Genomic DNA, 27,231 nt, shown 5'->3' on the forward strand with positions numbered 1-27,231 from the left:
TGGTTGCTGTCAGTACTCCTGGCACCAGACGCGGGCCCTCGCTCTGGCGTCAGCTGCTGCAGGAACACTGGGGATGCGGCCTCGGTCCTTCTAGCCTCCAGCTGCCTTTCCTCCTGCTGGGCTCCCTCCGCCTTTATATGCTGGCTCTGCTGGGAGTCTCAGCCAGTTGGGCCTGGGCTACTCCCAGCCCTTTAGTGGGGGGCCTGCTCGCCCCGTCACACCCTCCCCTTCCATTTTTTTCGTCTCTCCTCCCCGCCCCCCCCTTCCTTATTTTGGGTTTTGGACATCCAACACTCCGGTCATCTGAAGAAGTGGGCTATGCCCACGAAAGCTCATGATACTAGCTACATATTTTGTTAGTCTATAAAGTGCTACCAGACTATTTGTTGTTTTTTAAGTTCTTTCTGAGGCAGTTCAGGAAACCTGTAGAACCTGTTGCTTTTCTACAGGCCATAAAGGTGATAAAGAGGTTTCTTGGTTGTGAGCCTTTTGTCATGCTGGTGTTTACCTTTTTCTTGCAGCCATTGGTTCAGTGTGCTGAGTCAAGTCAATGGTTCCACAGAACAGGAGATCCAGGAGATGCATGATGAGCAGGCAAACCCACAGAATGCTGTGGTGAGTCAAAATTAAATGGCAGGTTGAGAAGCATATTTAAAGAAAACAAAAGAACCAAATTGTGACCGGAGTTCTGTCAATCACTCAAATTGTGACTGCACCTCTGTCAATCACTCATAAGTTTCCTTGTATATGTTACAAATGTGCTTGTGGTAGGGGCTAGGATGCCCCAGTGAGTGGTCAGGACCCCACTGTGGTAAGTACTATGTGCATATACATAATGAGAAGATCGACCCTGCTCCAGGAAGCTACGTCAATATCTAGATTTTAACATTTCTTTTAGTAAACTAAATTTCCTTTTCATTTTTTATAGTCCTCTTGATTTTCTTGCATTTTACTGACTTTGAGCAAAGAAAATATATTAGTTGGCCACTTCTTTCTAATTAGTTTCCTTATCAAATTTTAATGCTCCAACACAGTAGTGAAGTATTTGGAGTTAAAGTACTGCAAAACCATGATTGTTTTAGTAAATTAAAAAATACAGTTATCTGTTACCTAAAAATAAATCCTGGAACATTTTCATTAGTTATTTTTACAAGAATGTATAACTGGAGGGCATATTTAACCCATTTAGGTGATAGAATGCTAAAAAGGAAACAAAGAAAAATAAAAATCTAGATTGTTCTTTGAATGATCAGTCATCTCCATCCCACAGTTGATGTGTGCATGCTCATCACATGCACCGATGCTGGAAGTTTCTCGCTTAGCAGTACTCTATAGGAGAAGGCCTCTAGCAATCCCTGGAGTGATGCCTCCATGGCATGGTCTAAGGGGAGCTGTGCACTCACCCCACCCTTGGTGCGTTCTTGCCACTGGTGATCGTGCTGGAACCTTCTGCTGCCTCCTGCAAGCTGGTGTGTGTCATTTGGCAGAAAGTCTCTGTAGGAGAAAGAAAGAGCCCAAAGTATGGGCCTAGTCTTTGCACCAAAGTAAGCAAAAGTTATATTATGAGTAATAGGCAATGTCAAAAACAGATGTTTGCCTGCAAATCAGTAGTTCTCAGCACTAGAACTGCTAGCACTGCTAAAAGCACATGAAATATGTAAATTTACTACATTGCTGCCCTGACCTACTACATTGGTGACCCCGACCGCTGATCTGGTAAGTTAGCGAGCTGTCCACTGTAGGAATAAAATAATACAATAAAATGTTTTATAAATAAAAAACTAGACAAATGCATAAAACATTTAAATTGGCAATCAGATAGGAACATGCAGTGGACAGCTCACTTACTTACCAGTAGTGTCCTGACAGGTCTTCTGCTCTGTCAGTGATGATAAACATTGAGCTGTGTGCATTTTTGTATGGTCCCTCAGTATACCATGCCAGCCCTGTGCAAGTAGCTAGCATAGTAGACTTCACGAGAGCCCCCCAAAACCGCAAACTCAAATAAAATACAAAGGCACTCAAGTCAGGTTTTTAGTCAAAGTACTTTAATAGTCATGGGTAGCCAGATGGTCTCCAAGCCCCTTACATATCATCTAAGTGGTATGCCACTCTTGACTTAAAGGGCACATACTTTCACATTGCAGTTTTTCCTGGGCATAGCCATTTCCTTAGGTTTACAGTGGGACCTGATCATTCTCCTTCGAGAGATGTCTCTGAGGGTGCTCCACTCAGGTCAAGGTGCATCCCAGTGCCTTTGATCGGAGATTTTCTCAGCAATGCATCCCCTTCCTCCCCTCCGGCTGTGCGTGCGCTTTGCCTGCCCGACAAGCTGTATAAATAGCACATGCACGATCCGGGCTCTTCAGTTCCTTCTCTACTGTCCTCGGCCAGAGATGGAGTATAGCAGTCACGCTGCCCACCTCAGCAACATAGTTTTTTAGTTATACACAGTTAGGGTATGTCTACACTACAAAGTTAATTCGAACTAACAGACGTTAGTAACTTTAATAGGCGCTACACATACAAACCGCTAGTTTGAACTTAATTTGAACTAACGGAGCGCTTAATTCGAACTAGGTAAACCTCATTCTACGAGGACTAACGCCTATTTCGAATTAAGCAGTTTGAATTAAGGGCTGTGTAGCCACTTAATTCGAACTAGTGGGAGGCTAGCCCTCCCCAGCTTGCCCTGGTGGCCACTCTGGGCACCACCAGGGAAACTCTTCTGCCCCCCTCCTGGCCCCGGAGCCCTTAAAGGGGCACGGTCTGGCTACGGTGCCCGTGCTAGGTACAAGCCTGCCAGCACCCAGCCAGCAGACCCTGCACCTGGCACGGGATGAGCCAGCCACCCGCTGCCACCCAGCCCTCTGCCTCTTCCCGGGACCAGGCTAGCGGCTCCCAGGAGCCTGCCCAGGGCTGTAAGAGGCGGGCGCTCGCCTGATCTAGAGCGGACATCGTGGACCTCATCCACGACCTCCGCACTAGGCACAGGAAAGTGGCCGTCTAGGGCAGGATAGCTGCCAGCCTGGCCACCCAGGAGCAGGTTGGCATGAAAATCAAGGTGGTCCAGTGAGATCCCCGACCCTGAGCTTAGAACATAAAAAAACAAGAACGGCTGTACTGGGTCAGACCAAAGGTCCATCTAGCCCAGTCGCCTGTCTGCCGACAGCGGCCCACACTAGGTACCCTGAAGGGGATGGACCGAAGACAATGACCAAGTCATTTGTCTCGTGCCATCCACCTCCAGCCTTCCACAAACAGAGGCTAGGGACACCATTTCTACCCCCTGGCGAATAGCACTCCATGGACCCAACCTCCATGACTTTATCTAGCGTTTCTTTAAACTCTGTTCTAGTTCTAGCCTTCACAGCCTCCTGCAGCAAGGAGTTCCACAGGTTGACTATTTGCATTGTGAAGAAGAACTGTCTGTTATTAGGTTGAAGCCTGCTACCCATTCATTTCATTTGGTGTCCTCTAGTCCTTCTATTATGGGAACTAATGAAGAATTTTTCTTTATGCACCCTCTCCACCCAACTCCTGCTTTTATAGACCTCTATCATATACCTCCTCAATCTCCTCTTTTCTAAGCTGAAAAGTCCCAGTCTCTTTAGCCTCTCTTCATATGGGACCTGTTCCAAACCCCTGATCATTTTAGTTGCTCTCCCCTCTCCCACCCTCTCTCTTCCCCTCTCCCACCTCCTTTCCCCAGTCTCTCCGAGTTTTGTTCAATAAAGAGAGTTTCTATTTTTGAACACACATGTCCTTTATTTTGTACATCAGGAAGGAGGGCTAGGGAGGGGTAAGTGGAAGGAGGTGAGGGAGGAATGGGGTACGAGCCCCCGATGGGGAGGACTGGGGTGGCTCTGCGGGCTCCTTGGGGTGGAAGCTCTCCTGCAGCCCCCCGATTGACCCCCCCCCCCCGGATGGCCGCCTGTGGCAAGTGCAGCCGGGCTGATGGCCGAGTGCTATGATGTGCCAAGTGTGGGCATTCAGGGCTCTCCAAGCCAGGACTGCTTTGCTGTCCCTCATCAAGTTAGACAAGCGAGCGGGGAACCCCTGAGAACTGTGTGTCCGGGGTGGGGGTCGGGTCCCTTTAAGCACAGCCCTCGGCTAGCCTGAGACAGCAGCTCCATGCTCTAAGTCCTCATCTGATGCCCTGCCGGCACTGCTTCCGGCCAGCCTTAACCTCGGTTCAGGGTCCACTCAATGTGGACATGCTAGTTGGAATTAGCAAAATGCTAATTCAAACTAGTTTTTAGGTCTAGATGCACTAGTTTGAATAAGCTTAGTTCGAATTAACTAATTCAAATTAGGTTAGTTCGAATTAGTGCTGTAGTGTACACATACCCGTACATAGCTACTTAGTTTCAGTTAACATACAGCATGACATACTTTCTTCTTCCTGTTCAAAAAACCAAAACAACAACAACAAAATCCCTCCATTTCAACATGTCAGGCTCTCCCAGTTTGAAGAGGTCCTTGTGAAGAGACCATAACATAAGAACAGCCGTACTGGGTCAGACCAAAGGTCCATCTAGCCCAGTATCCTGTCTGCCGACAGTGGCCAGCACCAGGTGCCCCAGAGAGGGTGGACCAAAGACAGTGATCAAGCGATTTGTCTCCTGCCATCCCTCTCTAGCCTCTGACAAACAGAGGCCAGGGACACCATTTCTATCCCCTGGCTAATAGCCTTTTATGGACCTAACCTCCATGAAATTATCTAGCTTCTCTTTAAACTCTGTTATAGCCCTAGCCTTCACAGCCTCCTCTGGCAAGGAGTTCCACAGGTTGACTACACGCTGTGTGAAGAAGAACTTTCTTTTATTAGTTTTAAACCTGCTACCCATTAATTTCATTTGGTGTCCTCTAGTTCTTCTATTATGGGAACTAATAAATAACTTTTCTTTATCTGCCCTCTCCACACCACTCATGATTTTATATACCTCTATCATATCCCCCCTCAGTCTCCTCTTTTCTAAACTGAAAAGTCCCAGTCACTTTAACCTCTCCTCATATGGGACCCGTTCCAAACCCCTAATCTTTTTAATTGCCCTTTTCTGAACCCTTTCCAAGGCCAAAATATCTTTTTTGAGGTGAGGAGACCACATCTGTACACAGTATTCAAGATGTGGGCGTACCATAGTTTTATACAGAGGCAGTAAGATATTCTGTGTCTTATTTTCTATCTCTTTCTTAATAATTCCTAGCATCCTATTTGCCTTTTTGACCACCACTGCACACAGTGTGGAAGTTTTCAAAGAACTGTCCACGATAACTCCAAGATCTCTTTCCTGATTTGTCTTAGCCAAATTAGCCCCCATCATATTGTACGTATAGTTGGGGTTATTTTTCCCGATGTGCATTACTTTACACTTATCCACATTACATTTCATTTGCCATTTTGTTGCCCAATCACTCTGTTTGGTGAGATCTTTTTGAAGTTCTTCACAGTCTGCTTCTGTCTTGACTATCTTGAACAGTTTAGTATCATCCGCAAACTTTACTACCTCACTACTTGCCCGTTTCTCTAGATCATTTATGAAAAAGTTGAAAAGGATTGGTCCCAGGACTGACCCTTGGGGGACACCACTAGTTACCCCTCTCCATTCTGAAAATTTACCATTTATTCCTACCTTTTGTTTCCGGTCTTTTAAACAGTTCTCAATCCAAGAAAGGACCTTCCCTCTTATCCCAAGAGGGAACTTGTCAAAGGCTTTCTGAAAATCTAAGTATACTATATCTACTGGATACCCCATGTCTGCATGGTTGTTAACCCCTTCAAAGAACTCCTAATAGATTAGTAAGACATGATTTCCCTTTAAAGAACCATGTTGACTTTTGTCCAACAAATTATGTTCTTCTATATGCCTCACAATTTTATTCTTTACTATTGTTTCAACTAATTTGCCCGGTACTGAAGTTAGACTTATTAGTCTGTAATTGCCAGGATCACCTCTAGAGCCCTTTTTAAATATTGGTGTCACATTGGCTACCTTCCAGTCATTAGGTACAGAAGCCGATTTAAAGGATAGGATAATAGTTCAGCAATTTCCCATTTGAGTTCTTTTAGAACCTTGGATGAATGCCATCCGGTCCCAGAGATTTGTTAACATTAAGTTTTTCTATTTGTTCCAAAACCTCCTCTAATGACACTTCAATCCAGGACAGTTCCTCAGATTCATCTCCCACAAAGGATGGTGCAGATTTGGGAATCTCCCTAACGTCCTCAGCCGTGAAGACTGAAGCAAAGAAATCATTTAGTTTATCCGCAATGGCTTTATCATACTTGATTGCTCCTTTTATATCTTGATCCCTGTGTCTGATGGCCACTCTCAGTGTGTCAGGTGTTTGGGAGAGTCCCATGTCCCCCAAAAATGTACTCACCATCAAAAATTAAAAGCACATACCTGGAAGGACAGGTAGTTGTGTCTGAAGCTGTCATCTCTCCAGGACCCTGCATCAGACCCTGGATAAAACTCTGCACAGTCTCAGCAAACAACCTCCAATCCAGGAAAAGACCTGCTTCCTGCGCTTTCCCAGGCAGAGTGAAGAAGCACTGACTAAGCCACACTCTGTGTCTGAGCACTTTTGACTCTGCAGGCACCTCCGCTACTGACTATTGAGTCGGCAGCCGCTTTACAAGGTACCAAGGCAAAGGGCTTTCAGCTGCCTGCCTCTCTGAATGCACCCATGCTGCCCTCAGTGACTCTGGTGCTGAACTCAGAGTCACAGCAGCCTATTCAAACAGCAGAATCGGCACTTCCCTTTGATTCTGCCACTCCACTTGAGCCTTAGAAGTTGTCGCACAGCACTGACACTCTCCTCAGCTTCCACGGTGCCGTCGCGAGCTCACCTCAGCATGGCACCACAGTCCTACTTTGCCCCAGTACACACACTGCAGTTTGGCTCTGCTCAGCACCAGTTCCACAGTGCAGCTGATCTCACGGTCTTCCCCTCTCAAGGTTCTCCTATTCTGGAGCGGGATTTTTCACCAGAGCCACAAACACAAAACTGCCAGTCTCCTGCAACCCCTCCCCACCTTTCCAACAGAGGAAGATGACTTGGAGAACAAAGACCTTTCTCCACCCTATTAGTATAGGGATCCTATAGGGCAAAATACATCTGCCACACAATACCCATGGTATGCCCTTCCCTGGATGGCACCAGTCATACCATTCCCTGGCTACCTGCCATAGTAGGGTAACTGGGAACACTACAGAGCATGATAAACTAATCGTCCTGCTACATGGAGGCAAGTTCACAGTCCTCCCCTGCCAATCCTTCAAGTAGAGGAGGACTGTAATGCTGAATCTCTACCAGACACATACAAATGGTAATTGCAGGGGATGATCATCTATGGCCACTGGGTCACCTCCTTCATCCCAACAGGCCAAACTGCCCACCATATCCACATCTACGGATGAACTCTCCCACTTTCAGGACTTCTTTAAGAGAGTGGTGGATGACCTCAATATTGCTTTGGAGGAAGTCTCAGATAACCAGCATGAGCTCACAGACCACAGCTACCTCCAAAATAGCACTCCCCATTAATGCAGCCATCTTGCAGCCTGCACAAAACTATATGGCAGACTCCTGCCTCCATCACACCTGCAAGCAAGCACATGGATGGGAAGTACATGGTTCCCTCTAAGGACACCGAATTACACCACACCAGTGGTTCTCAAACTTTTGGCCTGTGGACCACCTGACTCAATGTAAACCTTTTCACGGATCACCAGTTGCTAATGGAAACTCACCGTTATTTACATAATTATACCCAAGCATATTGCTAATGCTGCAGCTAAGGAGAACCTCCCCCCTACTCTTGCACACAACACAGTGGCTCTGTGTGAGTGCATGGGTCCTGTGGGGCAACGCCTCCTCCCTGACCTGGGCCGCATCTTGCTGAAGTGCATGGCCCAAGGACACACCCTACAGCACACACACAGGACGGGCAGGTCCTCATCCAAGCAGGCACGGTGCAGAGGGAAGTGCAGGGTCAGCACCTCCTCACTTGAGAATCTTGCCTCCAGGCCAACTCCCAGCAACAATGATGACTGGAGGTGTGTGGCGGGGGATGCGGCAAGAGGCTGCTGCTGCAGACTTCGAGCACAAAGAATGAGGTGGGGCGGGAAGCTTCATCTGAGGCACGGGGACATGGACAAGCCCCCATGAGAGTCTGCCATGTCCCATATTGTGCAGTGGAAGAAGGGGGACTAAGTTTGAGCCACAGACCACCTGGGAGGTGGTCATAGACTGCAGTGTGAGAACCATTGTACTATTCAGTGAATGTAACTAAAGCCGATCTGTTACTAGATCTATTTATCTGAAACCTTTACTCCCTTTCCCCTAAATTTTGGTGATGAGAAGAAATGGTCACCTAGATTTGTATAGTTTTGTATAACCAAAATAATTCTCAGTTTGCTTATATCTAAAAGTAATATACTGAATAATGTATTCTGGTGATATTTCAATGTTTGCCTCTTTTTGGTTGGGTTTTTGTTACATAGGGCACATTGGATGTTGGACTGATTGATTCTGTATGTGCTTCTGACAACCCAGATAGGTAAGTTCCACTTTTATTTTTGATTGGGGTGGATGTTTCTTCTTTCAAAATTTGAATTTTTTTACACTGATCTTTTTTTTTTGCGCATACAGTTATTACACTGCCTCGCTTCTGTTAGCGCCAAAAATTGCGATTTTTCCAACATGATATACAAAGTTGGTGAGGAGGGAGCTTCTGTCATTTCTAGTGTAGGTTCTGTTAATTTGTCGGACACAAAGAGATTGAACATCTCTCGTTTGGGTCAGCGTGTGCATCAGTCAGCACTTTTGTTTCTCAGGAGGCCAGAAAGCAGAGGAACAATGAGTTTATTTGCACGCACTACTTTTAAAGAACGCTACTTTTAAACTCACTACTCCTAACTATATTGCAATCCCAGAACTCTAGCCAGGGTGTACTTTACTATGAATAACAGTGAGTAATGAGGAGGAAAAAAATGACATCATCTTGGAACACAGATTCACAAAGAAATTTAAGCATGCCTAACTTTGTCACCTAAAAAAACACTGAGTTTCACAAAAAGCCAGAATTCAGGGCCTAGGCTCCCTATACAATGAATGGGGAGAAATGGGTGCTTAAGAATGGGATTCACAAAAGCCAGCATGCTAGGAGGTTCCTCATCTAAAGTAACCAGTGGAAGATGCCAACCCATAGGATGTGCTCAAAGCTCCATCCCTCTCTTTGAGATGTGTTGTGGTACAAGGGTCCTATGCTTCCTGGCAAATAGTATTTGCTTCAGAGGTTTGCTGTGAACCTCCACACAGCCTCTTCTTTTTCTAGAGGCAAGGGTTGCAGCCTATTGAGTCATACTCATCATAGGCTAGTCCACAGTTTGGGGGGGAATCCCCTCCATAGTCCGGGTCTCTCCTCTTACTACTCACATGGGTAGTGGCATAAGGAGGGTTGGGGGGAACCCAGGCCCTCCTACTAATCTGGGTTTTGGCTCAGGTACCCTAAGGCAGGAGCAGGAAGCAGGGTTTCTTCTACTCCCAGTCTGGCATCTTCTTCCCTGGGTCACTTCCCTAAATGATCCCTCCCAGTACCTTTCCTCTGGTATCAGGGCAAATCTGTCCTCCTCCTCCCCAGCACTCTGCCTTACTCGGAATCCTCAGCTCTCACTCTCAGATCTTGGGCTACTCTGCACTCCCTGCAGGGAGGCCTTATAAACAAGCTCCAGCAGGCCTTCATGGGCTATAGGTGTCCTGATTAGCCTGCTGCTTCTGGCAAGCTCTTAATTGATTATGCTGCACTAGGTTCAGCCGTTTACTCAGGGAAGAGAAAACTATTCACCCAGAGCCCAGCATACCTTCCTTACATTAGAGAGTCTGTCACAGTGCCTAAGTCTCAGTTGCAGGGAGGCACTTCCCTACTTGGGATTCTCAGCTACAAACCTGTTGTGTTTACATGCCTGTGCCATTTTAGCTGGGGAGGGAGGAGGGAGAACAGCAGGAGGAGGAGAAGTTTCCAATTTTGTGCCCAGTGTAGGTGCAGGAGATCTCTGATTCAAGTCCTTCATCTGCTTTAGTGATTGAAGCTATTGTACTATCACCAAATTATCACTGGGCAGGAGAGAGAGCAAGTGTGAAATGATGCTCTAGCTAGCGGTTACTCCCACTGCTCCAATGATGTGATTAATTATCCTAAGAATTTGGCTAAAAGTTATGAAGAAAGTCATCCTTCTTCTCGGGATAGGGGTGGGGTCTGGGCAGGAGGGGGAAGCAGGAGTGGGCTCTGAATGCAGGGTCTGAGTGATGGGGACACTTACCTGGTGCAGCTCCCTAGGGACTCACATGACTCCATACTCTGTTGTTCCTATTGGCCGTGATTATGGCCAATCAGAGCAGCTGGGGGTAAAGCCTCCAAGCAATGCTTTGCTGCGCTCCTGTTTCCCCAGTCATGGAGTGGAAGTGGCAGCCAAAGCATTTGTGGGTGGGGTGAGGCATAATTGAAGCACCTCTCAAGCAGACTTTATCTGAAGGGGATGTGCATTCTGTGCGCGCCCAGTGGTGTAGAATTCCCCAAAGAAGTAGCAATTGCATCCTCACTTGGTTCTCTTTCCACCTCCTTAATCTGATCTTTATCTGTTCTTGTAAATGTCTGACCTCTCCAGCTTTCCCAGAGGGTGTTCCCTGGGCTCTATCCTAGACCTCCTTTTCTTCATCCTCTCTCCAGTCTGTTCTACTCATGGGGCTTCATCTTCCATCCAGTTCCAACTCTCCACTTATCTCCTGAATGTTTCTGACAATGTGTAACCTACCCAAAACTGTGAATGACTGCTTATTCGGCCTGAAGTTCTACTTTCCTGTTTTTGTTACTGTTGAGTTTTTGATGTAGAAACCTTTTTTACTTTGACACAGTTCCAGCCCTTTCAACACATCTAGACAGTGGCCAGATCTTGACACTTATTTCTACATAATATTTCTCTGTCTGCACAAAGCTAAAACTAGTTTAGGCTCTTCATTCTCTCTGATTTTGACTACTATAACCTCCTTCTCACTGACCTTCCCAATACGTACATTCTCCCTCTTCAATGCAAAACACTTGCCTACGGTCACCCTGATCACTCTGTAGGTTCTCTTTTCCTTGCCTTGTACAGTTTGTTCCTTTGTGTTTGGAATGTGCCCATTCCATTAGGGTTGAAGTCCAGTAACTAATTTTTGCTGCTCTTCTCTGAATTGTCTCCAAGTAATTTTGCTATTAAAACGCTCAATTCCGAGTGCAATATTCCTAATGTTGTCTCACTAAAACTGTGAAGTGAAGGTCTGTCATGTCCTTCCTTCTTTATGCTGATGATCTGCTCATGTGTCCCATAATTAAATGTGTTTGTACATCCGATAAAGGCTTTCTTATATAATTCTTGCAAACTGGTATCATGGTGGGGGAAACGGATTTGAAGAGTTCAAAGCACATAGCTTTTGGAGACAAAAGAAAGTAACACTATATTCTAATCCATGTGAAGCCACCAAGACTGTCCACTTGTATGATCATATGCAAGCAGCCCAATTTCCTGATGCTTCAGCGAATATTGGGGTAGGATTGGATGAAAGCCAGAATCTCATTTAAAAATAGATTCTGCTGTCTCAATTTTACTGTACAGGCAGTCCCCAGGTTACGTAGAAGATAGGGACTGTAGGTTCTTAAGTTGAATTTGTATGTAAGTCGGAACTGGTACATATTGTAGGGGAAACTCTAGCCAAACATTTCGCCAGAGCTCAGTTTTATTCTCCCACACCTCACTTCCCTCAGTCCTTTATTCTCAAGCTGAGGTGTCTGCTGAGAAAAGCCGCTCCGCGTCTCCCTGGTCTGCTGGGGGGGGGGGGGGAGCGCTAGCTTCGTGTCTCCCTGGTCTGCTGGGGGGAAGCAGCTAGTGCGGGGTTGCCTCACCCCGTTTGTAAGTAGGGATCCGATGTAAGTCGGATCCATGTAACCCGGGGACTGCCTGTATTAAAAATAAAGGGAACTGTGTTCACATGCTGCTTCATTATACATTTTCATAAATTACAGTTGGTTTTAGCTAAATTAGCAACTGAATCAAATATTTTTAAATGGAGATGACCATGAACTACAGGATCTAAATCCAGAGCCAAACTTCTTCAAGGTGTTTTTTTTTTCTGGAGCAGGGAAGATTTATGTTGGGCTGATAGAAAGATGGGGCCTGAGTTGTAAAATCTGGATAGACGTTTTCCTAAAGTTCAGGGCTACATAGAGCCAGTATTTGGTACAATCCCATCTTTACAGTCTTTTTTAAAAGCTTAACATTGTATAAGGCTACAGTTCTTAAAATAAATGGTGTAGAAGTGAGGAACACTTGCCCGGTTATGAAATAAAAATGTGCTTAGGGCAAGTAAGGTAAGTCAGTCATTTAATCATAGAATCACAGAATTCTAGGGCTGGAAGAGACCTCAGGAGGTCATCCAGTCCAGCCCCCTGCCCAAGGCAGAACCAACCCCAACTAAATCATCCCAGCCAGGGCTTTGTCATGTTGGGACTTAAAAACCTCTAGGGATGGAGATTCCACCACCTCCCTAGGTAACCCATTCCAGTGCTTCACCACCCTCCTAGTGAAATAATTTTTCCTAATATCCAACCTAGGCCTCTACCACTGTAATTTGAAACCATTGCTTCTTGTTCTGCCATCTGTCACTACTAATAACAGCCTCTCTCCATCATCTATGGAACCTCCCTTCAGGAAGTTGAAGGCAGCAATCAAATCCCCCCTCTCTCTTCTCTTCTGCAGACTAAATAAGCCCAAATCCCTCAGCCTCTTCTCGTAGGTCATGTGCTCCAGCCCCCTAATCATTTTAGCTGCCCTCTGCTGGACCCTCTCCAATGCATCCACATCTTTTCTATAGTGAGGGGACCAAAATTGGATGCAATACTCCAGAAATGACCTCACCAGTGCCAATTAAAGGGGAATAATCACTTCCCTGGATCTGCTGGCAATGCTCCTCCTGATGCACCCTAATATGCCATTAGCCTTCTTGGCTACGAGGGCACACTGTTCACTCATATCCAGTTTCTCATCCATTTATCTATGGTGCAAACAGTAGGTATATTTACTTTTCAACCTTCGTTTTTTTCCATAGACCCAATTTATTTGTGATCATCACCGCTAATCGTGTTCTCCACTGTAATGCTGATACCCCTGAAGAGATGCATCACTGGATAACACTGCTGCAGAGATCAAAGGGAGATACCAGAGTGGAGGGTCAAGAATTCATAATAAGGGGTAAGAATTAATGGGATAGCAAACTGTTGAATTGTATTGATAAGTGGTTCCCAAAATGTGGTCTGTGGAACTCTTGCTGGTGGTTTGCAGAGAGCTCTCTAGTTGCATGCTTCTGGATTTATTTTTTTTGCAAATTCAAGGGATACTACAAAAAACACATTCAGATTTTCTTAGCATCATTTTGTCCATGTAAACAGTTGATCTAGCTTCCACACGGGTATTTTGTGATTGTGAATGGATGAGGATCCCAGAGTCCTTTTAATAAAATGTGGTTCATGCCATTAAAGACTGAGCAGTCCCAGTATAGATAAGATGTAGTACAGGTTGAGCTTCTCTTGTCTGGAATCCTTGGAACCTGACTGTTGCCGAACCAAAGAATTTGCCGAACCACAGGAAGTCAATATTGTCTAGCAGCGTTACCAATACTTCCACTACTTACTGGGTTCTTAGAAGACATTTACGGGTAAATTAGAGCTAAATAACAGCACAGTACAGGACTGGTGGCTCTAAACAAATTTTATGGAACCATGGGAAACTTGGCCCCACCCATGCATGATAAGTAGCAATCCGGCTAATTAAAATCATGCCAGACTATAAGAACATAAGAATGGCCATACTGGGTCAGACCAAAGATCCACCCAGCCTAGTATCTTATATGCCAACAGTGGCCAATGCCAGGTGCTCCAGCAGGAGTGAACCAAACAGGTCAATGATCAAGTGATCTCTCTCCTGCCATCCATCTCCACTCTCTGACAAACAGAGGCTAGGGACACCATTCCTTACCCATCCTGGCTAATAGCCATTAATGGACTTAACCTCCATGAATTTATCTAGTTCTCTTTTAAATCCTGTTGTTGTCCTAGCCGTCACAACTTCCTCAGGCAAGAATTTCCACAGGTTGACTGTGAGCTGTGTGAAGAACTTCCTTTTATTAGTTTTAAACCTACTGCCCACTAATTTCATTTGGTGGCCTCTAGTTCTTATATTATGGGAACAAGTAAATAACTTTTCCGTATTCATTCTCTCCACACCATTTTTATATATCTCTATCATATCCGCCCGTAGTCTCCTCTTTTCTAAGCTGAAATGTTGCCAGATCAGAGAGTGCTGGAATGGAAAGGTTCAATCTATATTTCAACCTCTCCTTTGCTTGACAGTTAATTTGACACTTAACTTAAACAAAAGTTACTTATTAAGAGGATTTGGCAATCAATACTTAATGATACGTTTTGTAAATTGTATTAATCATGCTGCCAACAGGTAAGCACAGCTTTGCCTACTTTGACGAAAAGCTTTAATTCAAGGGGTATCTGTTTAACAGGATGGTTACACAAAGAAGTGAAAAACAGCCCAAAGATGTCTTCGTTAAAGCTAAAGAAGCGCTGGTTTGTCTTAACACACAATTCTTTGGATTACTACAAGAGCTCAGAGAAGAATGCCCTGAAATTGGGTACCCTAGTCCTGAATAGTCTCTGCTCTGTGGTACTGCCTGATGAGAAAATCTTTAAAGAGACAGGTAATTTGTTTGTAAACATTAAGTTTTTGGGTGCTCTGAGTTGCATTCCAGCCTACCTGGAAATATAACAAGTGTTATAGGAAAATAATTAAGATCCACTATTTGGGTTCCACTAATGCATATGGGTAAACAGAAGGTCAGAGGAATTTTGGCTTTTAAATCCCTGAGGTGGTACTTATAGAATTTTGTCATCTAAACTCATTTGGCAAAACTGCAGAGGTGATGTGCAAGGTATAATTCATTCTTTCTAAAATTCCTAATACTGCTAACTTTATGTATGGTAGTTTATATGTAAACGATTTGGAAAAAGGTATACATTAAGGCAGCCTTCATCCTATTTTCTAACTTTTTTCTAGCTTCTCAGCATGTATATTAGAGCAGCTTAGACTCTATCAGTGTTTGTGTCTAAATAGATCTACAGTAACAGAGTCGAATTTACACCACCTTCCATGTCACTCCTGAATTTGATCAATGGCATTTTCTAAACTGGTTTTCAGCTGGGAGTCAGCCATTTTCAAGCAAGAGGCCCCCTTTTCATATTTGAACTCTTTAATGCAATCTTCACTTTGTGCCCTTGACCTACAAACTGTTTTTTGCCACCCAAAGAGTAAATAAGCTTTCTTCAGGCTCTCCTTTGTCATAAAAATCCTATATTGGGATATAAGGAAGATAATGTCTGAAGATATCCTGCTTTCCATTGGGAGTGAATCAGCAGTGCATTTTTATATTGTTAGAAAACTGAACAGATGAGAATACATTTTGGTCTTACAGAATGAGTAACATGTGTGTTAATGATCCACATTTATATACAAATGCAGGCTAGTAAAGAATTTTTCTCTGTAAGACAGTGTTGTCCCAGTATCTTCTTGTACAGCTATGATGAGACAAGCCTATCTTTACAATGTGGCTTGTGGACACTTTCAGCGTTACCAAGTCAATGAGGCCTGAAGAGATTGTGCATGTATGGATCAGGATGGAGTGATGCATTCTGGCACTGGTAGTCTCAGAGCCTTGTGCCTCCCTAACAGAAACATGGATGACTGTAGTTTGCTCTGTTTTAGACCACTTAGTCACAGAGTTTGGGTTTCAGAGAAATTGCCAGTCAGATTCAAGCCTCTGAGACTACCAGTGCCAGCATGCAACACTCCACCCTGATCCACACATGCGCAGTCTTCTCAGGCCTCATCTTCTTGGTAAGGCTGAAAGGAACCACAGGCCACGTTGTAAAGACAGGCTTGTCTCACCGTAGCTGTACAAGAAGATACTGGGACAACATTGTCTTACAGAAAAAATCCTTTAATAGCCTACAATTTTATATAAATGTGGATCATTAACACACATGCCACTCATTCTATAAAAACTGTAAATCCGTTTAGCTGTGCCTAACATGCAGTTTACATGTTAGTAGAATATTGACCTCTATTCTTACATTAGAATAAGCTCATCCACAATATATCTTGTGATAATTAATCTTTTCTATTGTTATAGGCTTCTGGAATGTAACTGTGTATGGGCGCAAGCACTGCTACCGTCTCTATACAAAACTACTCAATGAGGCCACCCGCTGGTCAAGTGCCATCCAGAATGTGACTGACACAAAAGCACCAATTGATACACCAACTCAGCAGCTTATTCAAGATATTAAGGTAACAATAAGTTTCTGAAGGGGGATGACAACATATGCATTTGGAGTCTGAGCCCTTTATGTTCCCTGTGTTATGTGGTACAAAGCGTAATAAAAGTCTACTGGCCAATTTTCTAAACAATTAGATGCTTGATATTAATACTCTCACACGTATGTACACCATCCAGCTGCCAGAGAAATCTCTCCTCTCACAAGAACAAAAACATAGGATATAACCTTTGGAAGGGAATGAGTCAGGGAAAACCTACCAACTATGTTTGTTTCCCTTGGAAATCAGTATAATTTTTGTCTTGTTAATTTTGTAACTTCATTTATTTATTTATTTATTTTTACCTTGCCTCTCTATTTAAAATATTCAAGGCAGCTTACAAAAATGTTGAAATACAATACAAATATATATAAAATGTAAAATACGAGATCCAGAGGGACATAAAACCTGCTAAAAAATATAGAGAAGAACATACATATACAGATTCCAACACCAATAAAAGCATGAATAAAAAGGACAGTTTTAGCCTGACACTGAAACAATGCTAGCGTTGGTGCCATGCAATAACCCGAGGAAGAGAATTTCACAGCCTGGGAGCAAAAGCTGAGAAGGCCCTATTCCGTGTTGATGTTAATCTTATCTCCACAAGTGGGGGAACACTGAGCAGAGCCTCCCCAGCTGACCTCAATCCCCGGGCAGGTTCACATGGGAGAAGATGGTCCTTCAGATACCCAACCCGTTTAGGGCTTTATATGTCATAACCAAAACTTTAAATTGTGCCCGGAAACACACCGGAAGCCAGTGCAGCTGCCAGAGCACTGGCAATAAGGTGTCCCATATAACGGGTATTAGTCAAAACTCGAGCCTCCGCATTCTGGACCAGTTGAAGTTTCCGAAGGCTTTTTAGAGGCAGCCCCACATAAAGCGCATTACAGTAATCCAGTCTGGATGTAACAAGAGCATCACTGTGGCCAAGTCATGCTTGTTCAGGAAGGATCGCAGCTGGCAGATCAGACAAAGTTGCTCAAAAGCACTCCTGGCCACCGAAGAAATCTGTTTCTTAACTGTTAAAAACGGGTCAAGGAGGACTCTCAAGCTGCGTACCTGTTCTTTCAGGGGGAGAGTAACCCCGTCTAGAACAGGTACCACGCCACATTCCCGAACAGATGGCCTCCTGATGCACAGAACCTCAGTCTTATCTGGGTTCAACTTCAATTTGTTTGACTTCATCTAAACCATCACCGCCTCCAGACACCGATTTAGATCAGTCACCACCACACCTGGTTTTGATGTCTCAGAGAAATAGAGTTGCGTGTTATTTGCATATTGATGACACTGTCCTCCAGAACTCCTTATGACTTCTCCCAGTGGCTTCATGTAGATGTTAAACAGCATAGGGGACAAGCTGGAACCTTGCAGGACTCCATATTGCCATGGGGTCAAATAGCAGCCCCCTTGCGTTCCAGAAGGATACCATGGTTGCAGGGTATCAAAAGCTGCTGAGAGGTCCAAGAGAATCAACAGGGATGCACTCCCCCATCTATCTCCCAGCGTAGGTCATCTACCAGGGTGACCAAGGTGGTTTCAATTCCAAAACCCAGCCTAAAACCAGACTGAAATGGATCTAAATAATCTGTTTCTTCCAAGAAAGCTTGGAGTTGCAATGCCACTGCTCACTTGAGTACCTTGCCCAAGAAGGGAATATTAGCAACTGGGTGATAGTTATTTAAATCATGTGGGTCCAGGGAAGGCTTCTTGAGTAACTGTTTTATCACTGCCTCTTTCAAGGTGGTAGGAACCATACCAGATCTAAAAGACGCATTAATAATCCCGTGGACATTGTCAGTCATCCCTTCCCGGCTAGATTTAATAAGACATGAAGGGCAGGGGTTGAGCAAGCATGTGGTCGGTCACACTCCTCTAAGCACCTTGTCCACATCCTCAGTCTGCAGTAGCTGAAACTGTTCCAAAGAAAAGCGACTGGGTGTTGCGCTCAACACATTTTGTGCCCCACTTACATAGCAGCCAGAGTCCAAATCAGACAGAATGCGAGCGATCTTATCTGAAAAGTACTTCAGGAACAGATCACAGTGGGGAACCAAGAGCTCCTCCATTTGATCATGAGTGCCAGACTGTAACAAGCCCCGCACTGCTTAATGTAGCTTTAGGCAGTATTATGCACTTTTTGATCCCATTAGAGGGGTACATGCATGGGCTCTCACCATCTCTCCCTGCGGATCTCTGTTGGTCTCATTAAAGGGGATGAAGTGGGGGATCTTCAGAAAAGCTAAAAACTGCAGGATTTTGCAGGTTTTTAAAGTCTAGGGCTGTCCGACTACTCTTGACCAAAGAAAGAGAAAACCTGAAAATCTGATCTTTTTTATTAGAAAACACGTTTTAAACATAATTCCATTTTGAAAAAAAAAATTTAAAATTTGTTTTCATATCAATGGGAAATGAAAATAAATTTTGAAACCTTAAAATTCTTCTCAAAATGGATTTTCCATCTTCTGCACAGTTCTTTGTGTAACACGGACATTAAAGTATGGTTCATTCTGGGCCTCATCTTAGAAATTGCTGAGCACCTATAATTCCCTTCAATATCAATAGGAATTGGGAATACCAAGCACTTCTCACGATCATTACTTATAGTAGAGATATTAAAATGTATGTACTTAAGTAACCTTGTAACTGCTGAAAATTTCAGCGGTTATGTGTGGGACAGCAGGTGGCTTCCTGGGATCCAATGCGCACTGCACATACCAAGAGTCTGCGTGTAACCATGAATGTTAACCGATAAGCCCAGGCTCAGCAGTTAACCATGTGCACGGTTACACATTCATATCTCTAACTTAAAGTGGTGTGTTTTTGAGAATAGCTGCTTGATCTTGTCTATCACTCTCTGCAAACATCTTGCCATGCATTATTTAAATAGGGAAATAGGCAGGACTATGAAGTGCATAGGATTTAGGAGAGTCACAAATAGCATATGCTTCTTTGGGCATCAAAACAAGATGAGAATGCCACTTCGTACATCTTCACTGTGGGGAAAAATGGCTGGCACTTCTCTATCATTCTGAAATGATGACTGAGCACTTGAAGAAATAATTTTACATTTCAGTTTTTATTGCTGTATCTTAAACAACTCAATATGAGCAACAAGTAGTTTTACTTACAGACTTTGGGTATGTCTACACTACCCCGCTAGTTCGAACTAGGAGGGTAATGTAGGCATACCGCACTTGCAAATGAAGCCCGGGATTTGAATTTCCCGGGCTTCATTTGCATAAGCGGGGAGCCGCCATTTTTAAAACCCCGCTGGTTTGAACCCCGTGCAGCGCGGCTACACGGGGCTCAAACTAGGTAGTTCGAACTAGGCTTCCTATTCCGAACTACCGGTACACCTAGTCCGAACTACCTAGTTCGAGCCCCGTGTAGCCGCGCTACACGGGGTTCGAACCAGCAGGGATTTAAAAATGGCGGCTCCCTGCTTATGCAAATGAAGCCCAGGAAATTCAAATCCCGGGCTTCATTTGCAAGTGTGGTATGCCTACATTACCCCACTAGTTCGAACTAGCGGGGTAGTGTAGACATACCCTTTTTGACATGATACTGCATTGAATAATTGTTTTGCCATTACTGGATTATCACACTGAACAAGGAATTATGCTTTTTTTTAACCTACCAGGAGAACTGCCTGAACTCAGATGTTGTCGAACAGATTTATAAGAGAAACCCTATTCTACGTTACACGCATCATCCACTGCACTCTCCATTACTACCATTGCCATATGGCGATATTAATCTAAACTGTAAGTTGTTGTTGTTTTTTCCAGATATGTAAACTTGAGCTCTTTCTCCCAGTACTGTACTCTAGGGCAGGGCTACTCAACATGTGGCCCATAGGTCACATGCGGCCTGCGGTCCTTTTGTTTGTGGCCCATGGTGTGGTTTGGGTTTACGCGGGGCTCAACATGCAGCCTGCAGGTGGGGTCCTTTGAAAATGGCGAGGTGTTCTGCCAGGCGGGGTGAGCATTGAAAGACGCAAGTAGATGGACTGGCTGGAACAGACAGGTACAGGGTGATGGCATTTCTAGCCCCCAGGGAAGAGGTGCCAGGGAGCACCAGGGCATTGTGGGAAGTGCTTTTTACTCAGCCCATCAGTGTGCATCTATATTTGCATGTACAGGGCTCGACAAACTGCGGCAAGAGCTACTCGACAGCCCCACATGTGCGCGCAGCGCCAGTGAATGGGATGCACGGAGCAACTGGCTGAAATCTACTCACCATGAGCGAGTAGAAACAGCGGTTTGTTGAGCCCAGTGCATGTATATGCAACCACGCTTAAATTGCAGCACTCGGCATGTGCTGTGAGCATCATTGTGGCCCCCAGAGCTTCCAAAATTGAGTAGCCCTGCTCTAGGGAGCACAAATTTAATTTGCCACGAGGGGCTCTGTAGAAGTCCTGTCTTTGTGAAGTCTGCAGCAGGAATTAGTTAAATTATTTAATTCCATTAGCCCCCGGACACATCTTCCTTGATTTATCACTGTGAACTTTAGAGGCTCTATTCAGGCCCCCTCTTTTTGAGTATATGGGGAATTGCATTTGCCTTAAACCACTACAACCTCCCGTTTAAGACACTTTCATATTTCATCATTTGTATACGGAGAATATGGAATCCAATGTACATATATTACTTTTGAGGATATTTAATTTGAAAAGTCTCAGTTAATACAGATGAATATTGCAAACAGATTTAAAAATACAGGTTTCTGGGGCACTGCTGAGCATTCACATCAGGGCAAATTGCTTAGAAACAGGGCTATGTACAGCCCAACATTGGGGGTCTTCCACTATAAGGCACACCAGACCAGTCACAAAAGAGCACTTCTGTTTGCCGCACTGGCCAGCAAGAAGTCACACAAGCAATCCACTCCAGCTTCTCCAGTGCAACAACCAGTACCCCTCCTTACACAGATGAGAGATTATGAAAACCAATCTCAGCAAATCCAAACAGGTTCTTCTGATCCCAGAGGACCAGCCACATTCCCAGATTAATGTATACCTCAGATCTTACCCAAAAGATCACACTGTTTCCGTCCTTTAGAATCTAAAATCTAAAGATTTATTAACAAAAGAAATAAAAGGTTGTGAGTAAAATTGTTAAAAGAAATATATTACATACACCAATTACAAAATTCCTGATACAGGCCCATAGCAGAGATGGAATAAAGTGCTCTCTTAAAAAACTCTGGAATATATTTTTGATGAGTTGAGTCATCAGTCTTTTCAGGCTCAGTTCATAGCAAAGATGCTCCTGAGGTAATGATCTGGAATGAAGACAAAGTTGGAGAAAGCCATAGGGTCCTTTTTATGACCCTGTCCATATGGATGTAATTCTGTTGTTCCCAATGGCTACGTCTATTCTGCACCCTTCTTCTACAAAAACTTATGCAAATGAAATATGGAGCAGAATATCGCCATGCTTCATTTGCATAATTAATTAAGGGCCGTTTTTGCGCAAGAGGCTTTTGTGCAAAAAGGAGCTGTGTAGATGGCTCCTGTTTGTGCAAAAAACCCCTCTTGCACAAGAGCCATTCTTCATTTTTTCAGTATGGACGTAGCCTTTGTGTGCAATTGGAATTTGTCACATGAGCAAGTCACCTGTCCATGTCCATTTTTTAGGTAAGCAGCCATGGTGTACATGCTGGTCTGTAGGTTCACAGCACAGTTCCTCAGATGTCCACTGGCATTAAGGTCCATTGTCAGTCAAGTACTCCAATTCACTTGACTCTCCACCCTTTCACAATAGGTGTGTGAAGCCTGAAGATAGCTCCCAGAAGCAAATACTTGGTGGAATGCCAATACATAGCCAATACTTATAACTTTAAATACAAAAATCACACATGCATTATGAATAGTACAAAGAAAATCAGCAAACATAAGCTTTCAATAGACATCTCACTTGGCCCACTGTGTACAAAATTTGGGGCAAAAATATAAGAGGGTTTAATAATGTTCTGCATGTCCACATCAAAAATCCAATAATGTCACATGGGCAGTTTTTAATTTTTATTTGAGCCCCAAGTTATTTTCTATAATAACAAACAGTAAAGAAGTATCAGTGACTCACCATTCATTAAAATAGACAGCTCCCAATCTTTCCAGAGGGATTCAGTCTAACTATAAATCAAACATAAGGACTACACATCAGTGCAGTGTAGTCCTTTCCATTCCTCAAACCTAAATTGTATGCAATGCTTTTAGCTTTATTGAGCAAGGCACTAGCAAACATTAGGTAATACAAAGAGTGATTAATTTTCTTGCATTCAAAAGCAAGTTTCAGCAATCAAGGCAATAAGCTAATTTGTTAGGCTACGTCTACATTTGCAAGATTTTGCGCAAATACTTTTAACACAAGAGTTTTTGCGTTAAAGTATTTGCACAAGAGAGCATCTACACTGGCACGTGCCTTTGCGCAAGAGATGTGCTTTTGCGCAAGAGCATCCATGCCAGTGTAGACGCTCTCTTGTGCAAGAAATTAACGTTGCCTGTCTACACTGGCCTCTTGCGCAAGAACAATTGCGCAAGAGGGCTTATCCCTGAGCGGGAGCATCATAGTTCTTGCGCAAGAAGCACTGATTTAATACATTAGAACGTCAGTGTTTTGCACTGATTTAATACATTAGAACGTCAATTGCTTTTGCGCAAAATCATGCCAATGTAGACACAGCCATAGAGTTTCATCGATATGCTAAACTTACAAAAAAAAAAAAAAACAATTCCATGTATACAGAAAATGAGGAAATTGCAAGAATTCATTAACAAACTTGTGATCTCTACTTGTGTAGAAAAAGCAGTAGACATTTCAAAGTACAAATTCTAAAGCTGGTCAGAATGTTTCTAACAATGTTTTTATGTTGAAAAAAGATTATTCATTTGGAGGAAAAAGGAAATCATTTTGACAAGGTCACTTCAACACTTTTCATTTCCATTGTTTATATTATAAAATACTAAAAAGTCAAAATCAAAACAAAATGCTTCAATTGACATGAAATGCTTTTTTGAAAATGTTCTTTCATGGGAAATTTTTGTTGTTCTCACAAAACAAGCTTCAGTATGGAATTACCATTTCTTAAGAACCTAATTTCAACACGTGTCTAATAGATTCATAGACTTCAGAGTGAGAAAGGACCACTGTAATCATCCAGTCTCGCCTCCTAATTAACACACCAAGTAATTCCTGTTACAAGTTCATAGTTTCTGGTTGAGCTACATCATCTGTTTTGTAAGAACTTCCTATGTCTTACTTACTTTTTGTAGTGCTGAAAGACAAAGGCTACACAACACTTCAGGATGAAGCCATCAAGATATTTAATTCTCTGCAGCAGCTAGAATCCATGTCTGATCCAATACCTATAATCCAGGGTATCCTTCAGACAGGGCATGATTTACGACCCCTTCGAGATGAGCTCTACTGTCAACTTATCAAACAGACTAACAAAGTACCTAACCCAGGAAGTGTGGGGAATCTGTACAGCTGGCAGATACTCACCTGCATGAGTTGCACATTCCTGCCCAGTCGTGGTATCCTCAAGTATCTGAAATTCCACCTCAAAAGGTAAGAGGCAACAACACATGCTTAAGATATAACAGGAGTAACAGTTAATTCGAGTGAAGGGTTTTGGATTGGACTAACGCTTCTACACGTGGCAAGTTAAATCGGGCAACTGGCATTTTAAAATGACGACCGGCCATGAATATGCTAATCAAGAACACGATATTTAAATCCCACGCTTCATTAGCAATTTAGGTATGCTTCATTTGCCTCCCTAGTCCAAACTAGGGGGCAAGTGTAGACATGCCTGAAGATATTATGTTAAATATTTTTTCAAAATATTTACTTTTCTGACGTTTAAAGTCAGAACTTTACTATTTAAAAAGGATCTATTTACTAACTTTGCTACTTAGAAAGGGAAGTGTTTTTAAAATTTACGTTTCATCACAATTTTTGTTGTCTATTTGGACAATGAAATAGAATAGTTAGTTTCACTCTGGATTGTACTATCATTAGGTTCACTTTTGATTCTAATATTGTAAAAGGTTAAAAAGTGACTGGTTCATTGGAAAAGTTATTCCTTTAAAAATAAACTGTTTCTGTTGGAATTTAGATCATGTCAACATTCCTGTTGATGTTTGTATTGGTACAAATTTACATTTTACAAAATCAAAGTTTTGCATCTGAATTACATGATTTCCTTTTAACTGAAATTGTTCCTTGAGTGTTTGTGAAGCATTTAGCGATCACTAGCTGAAACTTATGAATGCAGATTTATTATTTTAAAACAGTACACATTGATGTTTATTTTTAAGCATTTTTCACAATACAGGGTGAACCTCTCTAGTTGGGCAACATCTGTGGTACAGCATGGTTTTAGTTAGCTGTCCACTTATCATGGGTGTGGCCAAGTTTCCTATGGTCCCATAAAGTTTTTGTACAGCCACCACTCCTGGCTCTCAGGGTTCTGTGCTGTTATTTTGCTCTAACTTACCCAAAATGTCTTGTAAGGGCCCAGCAAGCAGTGTAAGTGTTGGTAATGCTACTAAACATTAGCATGGTTTTTATGCTTAATCTACTTATTTCCTTGTGCCAATATAATAAAATGGTGTAAAAACACTAACACTTTGTTATAGGGACAGCTAATAAGCCTTGGCTAGGCATAGGCTTAAATAGGGCATAGCAGTATAGTGATACGTTATTAAGCAGTATTGCAAGCATTGTTATTTTTATTCACCTCCGTGAAATACAAATAAAAAAAGACCCACTCGCTATAATATTGACCTCCTGTGGTTTGGCAAATTCTCTGGTTCAGCACAGGAATTTTTAAATGCAAGTATTTAACTAATTGAGTGGTCGATAGAATTTTTATCAGCTGCTTCAAGGCAGTAGCCCCTGTTCCTCTCCCCCGCTTCTGTTAGAGGCAGTAGCAGCGAAGGGGATGGATGGAACTGTGGAGATGGTGCTGGGGGGAACTAGCTTCTGCAAGGAGAACAATTTTTCTCTTTCCTTCTTGTTACACCCTTTTAGATGCTTGAAAACTGCTATCATGTCCCCTCTCCATATTCTCTCTTCTAAACAAGCCCTATTCGTTCAGTCTTCTCTCATAGCTCATGTTTTCAAGGCTTTTAATCATTTTTGTTGCTCTTCTCTGAACCTTCTCCAATTTTCCACATCTTTCTTGAAATGTGGTGCCCAGAACTGGACATGGTACTCCGATTGAGGCCTAATCAGCACCAAGTAGAGTGGAAGAATGACTTCTCATGTCTTGCTAATGCACCTCAGAATCATGTTTGGTTTTTTTGCAACAGCGTCACACTGTTGATTTAAATTTAGCTTACGGTCCACTATGACCCCTAGATCTCTTTCTGCAGTACTCCTTCCTGCACAGTCACTTCATATTCTGTATGTGTGAAACTGATTGTTCCTTCCTAAGTGGACTACTTTGCATTTGTCCTTATTGCACTTCATCCTTTTTACCTCAGACCAGTTCTCCAGTTTGTCCAGACCATTTTGAATTATGTCCCTATCCTTCAAAGCACTTGAAACCCCTCCCAGCTTGGTATCATCTGCAGATTTAATAATCGTACTCTCTATGCCATCATCTAAATCATTGATGAAGATATTGAACAGAACCGGTCCCAAAACAGACCCTTCTGGAACCCGACCTGTTATGCCCTTCTAGCATGAGTGTGAACTGTTAATAACTACTCTCTGAGAATGGTTATCCAGCCAGTTATGCACCCATCTAAGTTGTATCTACTTTATTGATAAGAAGATCATGCGAGACTGTATCAAATGCTTTAGTAAAGTCTAGGTATATTACATCCACCGCTTCTGCCTTATCCACAAGACTTATTATCCTATCAAAGAAAGCTATCAGATTGGTTTGACACGATTTGGATAAATGGACTGTAAGATGGATAGAAACCTGGCCAGACTGTCGGCCCCAACGGGTAGTGATTAATGGTTCTATGTCAGGTTGGTGGTCGGTTTCTGGTGGAGTGCTCCAAGGATCAGTTCTAGGGACAATTTTGTTCAACATATTTATTAATGACCTGGATGAGGGGATGGATTGCACCCTCAGCAAGTTTGTGGATGACACTAAGCTAGGGGGAGAGGTAGATACTCTGGATAGCAGGGATAGGGTCCAGAGTGATCTGGACAGATTAGAGGATTGGGCCAAAAGAAATCGGATGAGGTTCAACAAGGACAAATGTAGAGTCCTGGACTTAGGATGGAAGAATCCCAAACATTGTTACAGGCTGGGGACCGAATGCTAAGTAGCAGTTCAGCAGAAAAGGATGAGAAGCTGAATATGAGTCAACAGTGTGCCCTTGTGGCCAAGAAGGCGAATGGAATATTAGGTTGCATTAGGAGGAGCACTGCCAGCAGGTCTACACAGTGATTATTCTTCTTTATTCAGCTCTGGTGAGGCCACATCTGGAGTAATGCATACAGTTCTGGGCCCCCCTCTATAGAAAGGATGTGGACTCATTGGAGAGGGTCTAGCGGAGAGCAACCAAAATGATTAGGGGGCTGGAGCACATGACATATGAGGAGAGGCTGAGGGATTTTGGTTTATTTAGTCTGCAGAAGAGAAGAGTAAAGAGGGGGATTTGATAGCAGCGTTCAACTTCCTGAAGGGAGGATCCAAAGAGGATTGACAGAGGCTGTTGTCAGTAGTGACAGATGGGAGAACAAGGAGCAATGGTCTCAAGTTACAA

The 27,231-nt window shown here is 43.3% G+C and overlaps 1 protein-coding gene across 1 annotated transcript in view; it reads left to right on the top strand.

Annotated features, from left to right (window-relative positions):
• The window catches only part of MYO10 (myosin X), a 368,617-nt gene that overhangs the window by 315,373 nt on the left and 26,013 nt on the right, over window positions 1-27,231 (top strand). The window contains exons 29-35 of the mRNA XM_006135809.4: window positions 522-615; window positions 8,514-8,569; window positions 13,153-13,295; window positions 14,617-14,811; window positions 16,300-16,457; window positions 20,134-20,257; window positions 23,770-24,067. Of these exons, the coding sequence (XP_006135871.2) occupies window positions 522-615; window positions 8,514-8,569; window positions 13,153-13,295; window positions 14,617-14,811; window positions 16,300-16,457; window positions 20,134-20,257; window positions 23,770-24,067 (1,068 nt within the window). The remainder of the gene's footprint in view (window positions 1-521; window positions 616-8,513; window positions 8,570-13,152; window positions 13,296-14,616; window positions 14,812-16,299; window positions 16,458-20,133; window positions 20,258-23,769; window positions 24,068-27,231) is intronic.

This window comes from Pelodiscus sinensis, chromosome 2 (genome assembly GCF_049634645.1).
Source record: "Pelodiscus sinensis isolate JC-2024 chromosome 2, ASM4963464v1, whole genome shotgun sequence".
Taxonomy (NCBI): domain Eukaryota; kingdom Metazoa; phylum Chordata; order Testudines; family Trionychidae; genus Pelodiscus; species Pelodiscus sinensis.